At 31.0% G+C, this 7,074-nt stretch overlaps 1 protein-coding gene across 1 annotated transcript; it reads left to right on the top strand.

Annotated features, from left to right (window-relative positions):
- Window positions 1–3,011: 3,011 nt before the first annotated feature.
- LOC132756674 (arylsulfatase J-like) lies at window positions 3,012–6,535 on the top strand. The gene is made up of 5 exons (XM_060747806.1): window positions 3,012–3,478; window positions 3,791–3,974; window positions 4,281–4,468; window positions 4,968–5,079; window positions 5,867–6,535. The coding sequence occupies exons 1-5, from the start codon at window positions 3,143–3,145 to the stop codon at window positions 5,956–5,958; spliced, it is 912 nt and encodes a 303-aa protein (XP_060603789.1). The 5' UTR covers window positions 3,012–3,142; the 3' UTR covers window positions 5,959–6,535.
- Window positions 6,536–7,074: the final 539 nt, after the last annotated feature.

Genomic DNA, 7,074 nt, shown 5'->3' with positions numbered 1-7,074 from the left:
TTCATATAGAGGTTTACTACAATTTGTCCGTTGACTGAGGAGATGCCGTTTAATGGTTTATCTGTTTTGAGTTCGAGTGGCTATATTGTAAAAGAAGATGGCACGTATAAGGCATCTGCTCAGTGCCTGGATTATTTTCGTTAAAAATGTTATTCAAGTTCTAAGAGCAATCCTGCTCATCACAGTAAAACGATTTTATCTATTGTTGTATGTTTGCCAAACGTGTTTCATGAGTAAAATATACTATGTTTAGACAAAGTTGGTGACATACGGGCAGATGGGCTGTAGATTTACAAGAGTTTCAATACGATGTTTTCCCCTTAATTCTCTTTTAATATATATGATTTTTTATATCAATTTCCATTGTTCAAATTTACCCCCTCGATACTTCGTAAAACAAGAAGCCAGAATTGTTAAATTTCACAATACTTGTAATCAACTTATGTCTTTTATACATATTTGGGCAAACAGATAGTGAAACAAAGATATGCATGACCAGAAACATATCATTTTACAACACTAATGGGTGGAAAATGGAAAATAAAAGGAAATCGAGGAAGACAGTAAAGGAATTCTGCCGGTCTTGTTTTTATCCGATTTGTTTTTGGAAAATATACTTAAAACAGCTAAAAAATACTACACTTTTTTCATATGGGCAATACAGGTCAGGTTTAGTTACCACTGTCTTTACAAAATTCTGGAAACAAAGTGATCCCTCGGAAGCATTAATCACAACAAAATAACATAAGAATTGCAGACTCGGTTTGATTAAGTCTGTACATGAGGGATAAATGAATAAGTGCAACATCCCTCACGCCCCCTAGCACCGGCTTGAACGGTACTCATTTCTTAACACTTTACAGTGTTTGGCATCAATGATCCCGAAGGACCAGAAAATATAACAACACTGAAGTGAAGTACGGGGCAAAGTCTTATTTTAATCATTAAATTAATGCAGATAAAACTCAAACAAGCATTTGTTCCTCGTTGAGTTTTATTTCCTATTGCTTGAAATAAACTCTTGAAGAATAGAAAATAAATGTACATTTTAATAACATTAAGCTAGTTGAAACGAAACACGGCCTTCTGTTGCGTAATAATCTATCTGTTTTAAAAGACATTGAAAGAAAGAAATGTAAAGAAGTGCAATTTCATAACTGATATACATCGATGTATCTGACATTCCTAACCGCCGTATGAACTCATCTGCGGATGTTTCTAATTTCAAATTTCGTCATTTTTGTGTTTAAATATTGAATCTTTCTTAAGCCGGTGCTAGGGGGCGGGGACAACTCCTTGAATTTTCCAATACCGTTTATGAACAGGCTCATTCAAATAGAGCCTGCAACATTATCTAAATTTTGTCGCTTTGGGTGTTCATGAGGGATTCAATGTTTCTCATTGTAACGCATTGTAATTTCAGGCAATGAAAAATGGAGCAATTTTTGATCGAGGTGATTATAATTTAAATAGTACTATAAAAAATATATTATGCTCATCCCTGAGAAGAATATTTTAATCACATTTTATTAAAATCTATGAAATACCCATGTACGTCTAATTTGAATGAAAGAACGAATATACTAGGTATGTGAAGCTGCATTCCCTATTACAGGACAAAATAAAAAGATCCTTTCTAAAAAATGCCAGATTTTAATCATACTAAATATTCATATTCATATTGAGAGCATCAATGGGTTGTAGTATTTTAAACATGACATATCTACTTTGTTTGAAATCAAAATGTATTTATTTTATATTTACAAAGAGACTATGAAGAAAAATATCAATATTGTCAAATGTTAAATGTTAGCATAGTATATATTTATAAATTAACGATAATATAACAACTTTCTTTTTGAAACATATGAATACATTCGAATACATTCGAATATGAAATAGATATTTCAGAAAAATGGTCGACTATTCTTTTCTTTCAATTACATAATTTCTATTTTCTTTACATAACAATTTTATGTTGATAGTAAAATGGATGTATTTTTTATATGCAAGTTTAGATTAATAATATCTGTCATATTTTGCGGTTCGGGTCGGAATATCCGTCCCGAGGTGACCCTACGAGGCTTGCCGAGTTACCGCCCATGGGCGGGTGACCGAGGGACGGATATTCCGATCCGTACCGCAAACATATGTCAGATATTTTTTCTTGCATATTCTACATAATCCATTATATTTTAAATTCTTTATCTTTATGTTCAATGAAAATTTATATCATTACAACCGTAACTACTTTCATTCAACAGCGTATGAATTACAAAATCATTCATAACGGTAAAATGACGTCATCTTTATCGTGCCATTGCACAGCACGCGACTCATCTGGAACCCCATGCCAGATAAAATTTCCGGCATGGGTAAAACTAACGGAAACGCCAGTCTGATATGCAAGAATATAAGTTCTAAAGATTTCAAACGTGCAATATTATAACAAAGGCAATATATACCCTGTGGGAGCTAAGAGTAGGTTTGATACATCATTTACCGGTTGAAACTCGCAAGCAGAGCTTATGCTGCTCACTTTTCTAAGGCGGAGTTACTCTTTGTTCCACATACGCATGTCTTGTTTATTGTTACAAACAATTGTGGTGACACTTTTTGTTTCTTCTTTGTTTCTTTCCTTTCCCTCTAGCTTTTTTTCATTTTTGCCCACAAACCCTCTGCCCTTTTCCCCTTTATCTTTATCGTTTGCTAGGCCTTTAATTACTTTTTATCTTGAATTACCTTGTAGGTTTCTATGATGTCCTATTTTAATAATTTATAATGACATAAAGTCCGTTATTGGGTTTTGCTCAAATGCCATGTCCAGTTTGTTTTCATGTTGGGCACTTTGCCGATGAATGCCCCCCCCCCTTTGTTGATATAGTGCTTAATATTAAAAACTAAGACGTTACTGGTAGTTTGCTGATTATTATTTTGATCTATTCAATGTAATAAACGACAAACAGATTTCATACATCACAGTGTACATTGTGAGAAGCAGATTTTGATAATACGAAAATAAGGTTTATTTACACTTAAACATTTAGAGAAGTTCAATTAAATGTTGTTTATGGATTTAAACTAATATCTTTTATCGTTTATCAATGCCAGTTGTGTGAAACAATTTAATCTACAATAAAAGATGATAGTTTTAAAAGCAAAGCAATTTATTAAAATTGCAGTTATTATATTTTTGTGTTTAAATTTTTATTCATTTATATTTTCATCTATAAAGGTTATTACTATAAAGTCATTCTATAGAGTCTTGAAAGCTATCCCGCAGTGTCGAGAAACAAGACCAAATATTATTTTTATAATTGCCGACGATCTTGGATATAACGATCTTGGATATCATGGTTCAGAAATTAGAACCCCAAACATTGACAAACTTGCTATGTCAGGTGTAAGACTGGAAAATTATTATGTTCAACCTGTGTGTACACCGACACGTGGACAACTTCTAACTGGCAAATATCAGGTATGAAATCGATATTTTATGTTCAAATAACTTATAAATAATAATTATGATATGGTTATGGAGAAAATATCACTGCGCCTTTACAAAGATTGTTTATATTATGAACAACTCTCACATCTTTGACTTATGTTGTATTATTTAATAAAGGTTCTAATTTCATTTTATTTTAATAAAAAATAAATATAAACGTAAATATGAAAATAGTTAACTACTGTATAACAAAACAAGCACAGACAAACGCATACGGCCTAATAAAGCCCTTTAAACATACTAAAGGCATTTCAAATTAATTGACCTTTCTGTTTACTTCAGATTCATACAGGTCTTAATTGGGTTTTATGGCCTGCAACTCCAGCAGGGCTTCCACTTGACTACCCTACAATAGCAGACAAGTTGCAAGACTCTGGCTATGCCACCCATATGGTAGGAAAATGGCATTTAGGATTTTATAAACCTGAGTTTTTACCAACCAGTCGTGGATTTGATACATTCTTTGGTATTTATGTTTTATGTTATAAGTAAACATTATAACTGAATGCAGCAGAAGACATTTGTAGATTTACATGTTGCTCCGAACAAAATTATGCAAAATCTGTCAATGATGATAATCAAAAATTCAATATAAATTGCAAACTAAATCACAAAAATGAAAATGCTATTGATATCTAAATAGCGTTAAGAATTTTAAGACTTTGTCTTATAGGTTTGCAAACACCCATAAACATTTTGGAACAACTCTTAAATTTATTTTTCTTGCCTAAACTGTAAGCGTAAAATGATACGTTAAATGTCATTCGATCAGGTTTTTTAAGCGGGCATTCGGACTATTATACGCATATAACGGGAAACTACCAAGAAAAGCTTATGACTGGTTATGATTTAATGGAAAATGATGCACCGGCAAATATATCAAGATATAATGGCGCTTACTCTACACAACTCTTTGCAACGAAAGTGAAAAACATTATTCGAAAACAAGATAGTGATAACGTATAGTTAAAGTCAGTTTTTTTGAATAAAATTAAACCAGGCGTCATTGTTATGGTTTTAATACATATTGCCTGCATTAATATTTCGACTTTATCATAAATGTAATATTTATGGGATAAATTGCAAACTGATGTCCAATAATATAATAAAATAGTTGAATATTAAATATTTATGCACTTTTGCTTTCTTTGCTTTTCTTTTTAAAAGTGCTTATACTTAAATTTTCTTAGTATTTTCCAACCCATTTACATATTTCTTAAAGATTTGCATATTTCATCAGACCTTTCTGATAAACCAAACCAAATGCAAATAATTTAAGAATATTTTGGCGATCTAAAGCGGGTACCTTAATAATTTTTTTATTGAAAACTGGAAAGTAGAATTTGCGCAAAGACATTTACGTACATACATGTTTATGAATTACTTTTTCCCACTTTATCTAGAAAAATTGTTGAATAAAATTTTGCATAACATATTTTAAAATTAGAATACATTTCAGCCGATGTTCATATACCTATCGTTTCAAGCTGTGCATGCTCCTCTCCAGGTACCAGACAAGTATGTTAACGAATACCTTCATATCAATGATATAAACCGACGAAAGTACGCAGGTACTTTTCTAAAATTATCATTGAATTCAAATTACAAAATCATGTCATCAAAGTCATTTTGAAAAGATGAATAAACATAATGGATGCAAGATGTGATTCTTCTGATAGATATATGATAAACTATATTATTTTATTACCTGCTTTTCGGTGGTTTATAGAAATATATCAGTGATATAAAACTGATAAACTCACTGTTTGAAACAGTGAAATTACCACTTTGATAATTCACTGTTTTGAATTTAAGCCCCATACGTTGTTTCAGTGAAATACAAGCGTACACAGACCTTGGGACCAACTTAATGACGTGACGTCGTAAATGACGTCATGTTGTATTATTATTTGGCGCGCTTTTCATTCAGTATTAGGTTTGATGTCTTTTTAAAACGTTTCTTTGTATTTAATAAAAAGAAAATTTGTTTAGTTTAGTGTAAGATCGAAATATATTTCACCTTGTGAGCACCAAAAGTTCATATTTCACTCGTGGCTGCGCCACACGTGAAATATACCTTTTGGTGCTCACTCGGTGATATATTTAAAAAGACATCTATATAAATATAATACAATGTATGTCCAAGTATTAAGGTTATATTTATTACAAACTTTACATTTATAGAAAGTTTTACTCTGCAGGGTATTTTAATAAATATGAATTTCCTAATTAAACACTGTTTGGCAATAATTTGCTAGAATTTGTTTGTTTCATTTATGGATTCATGATAGAGCCTCAAAATAATAATGCAAATTAAAAAAAAAGATATTCTGTAACCATTTTTTATATAAAACTTAGGAATGGTATCTTGTATGGACGAGGAAGTTGGGAACATTGTTGAAGCTATGAAAACGCGTGGTATTTGGAATAACACAGTGATTATTTTTTAGCACAGGTATATGTTCATATTTTTTACATAGATATATCCTACATGATCAATTTATTTGTTGAAATGGCGTAATATTTGTAACTAGTCGTTCTATTTCAACTAGTGAACAATATACGAGCTTTCAGTTTCTAATTTACAGTTTTGCTATAACCACATTCAAATGTTAAATTCCGCTTAAGACGTTGCTAGGTGGCGTGGACAGTAGCTTTTTCTAGTACTGTCCATGAACAGGCTCATTCAAACCCAGCATGCAACACTTTTGCCGTCTTGGATTTTTCAGGGAAATTAAATCACTCTTATTCGATAATGTTCAAAGCAATACTGACATTTAGATTTAAAATGCGTACATGTTAATGACACCAATAAAACTCTGGAAATATATGACTATGTATATGCAAAATGTATAATTAAAAAAGATCCGAGTGTAAAAATAAATATTTAAAAGGAAAAGTAAAAAAGGCCTTAGAAACATCTTAAAATTTAGACTACCAATCAAGGCCAAAGTTTGTTGCTTCATAAATTACAAATACCTTTTATTTCTTTTGTCAAATTAAATTTAACTCGTACTGTATTGCATGCATTACATTGTTTATTGTAGTTTCCGTCTGTATTTTTATTTTATTTTATTGTGTTTCGTATTGTACTGTATACATTGTATTTGTGTATTATGTCGTGCATTGTTTTAAACTGTATACAGCTGTATTGTATTTTATTGTTTTTATTTGTGTATTTTATTGCACTGTGTACATTTGTATTGCAATTAAGTGTATTATATTTGCGTAATGTATTTGAATTCTAATTATGATATTGATATAAACTGAACAAAAAGAAACTTTCCCTGTGTTTAAACGGAAATATATTGTTATTTAAAAAATAAAAAAGGTCATATGAGACGAATGATTATATGTCCGATAAATCAAATTTTACCTAAAATTTTACTCGTTTTGCATGGGAAACCCGATAAACGCGATTTGCACGTGCAAGCACGGGTCAGTAGATTGTTATATTTTTATGAAACATTTTAATCTACTTTTATAGATTTTCATGTCAATAAGGAAAAGGCGGTGTTTTTGTTTTCAGTTTTCTTTATTTTTGATATGCCTATAATTTCGCAAAG

Source organism: Ruditapes philippinarum, unplaced genomic scaffold, assembly GCF_026571515.1.
Source record: "Ruditapes philippinarum isolate M1 unplaced genomic scaffold, ASM2657151v2 ctg1400_1_1_1_1, whole genome shotgun sequence".
Classification (NCBI taxonomy): Eukaryota; Metazoa; Mollusca; class Bivalvia; order Venerida; family Veneridae; genus Ruditapes; species Ruditapes philippinarum.
This window is presented reverse-complemented; position numbering and strand designations above follow the sequence as displayed.

Excerpts from the sequence above, each read along its gene's own strand:
- LOC132756674 (XM_060747806.1), top strand. The coding sequence starts at position 3,143 with ATGATAGTTTTAAAAGCAAAGCAATTTATTAAAATTGCAGTTATTATA. Across the intron at positions 3,479-3,790 it reads TTCTAACTGGCAAATATCAG|ATTCATACAGGTCTTAATTG; the intron begins GTATGAAATCGA and ends TGTTTACTTCAG. Across the intron at positions 5,080-5,866 it reads AAACCGACGAAAGTACGCAG|GAATGGTATCTTGTATGGAC; the intron begins GTACTTTTCTAA and ends TATAAAACTTAG.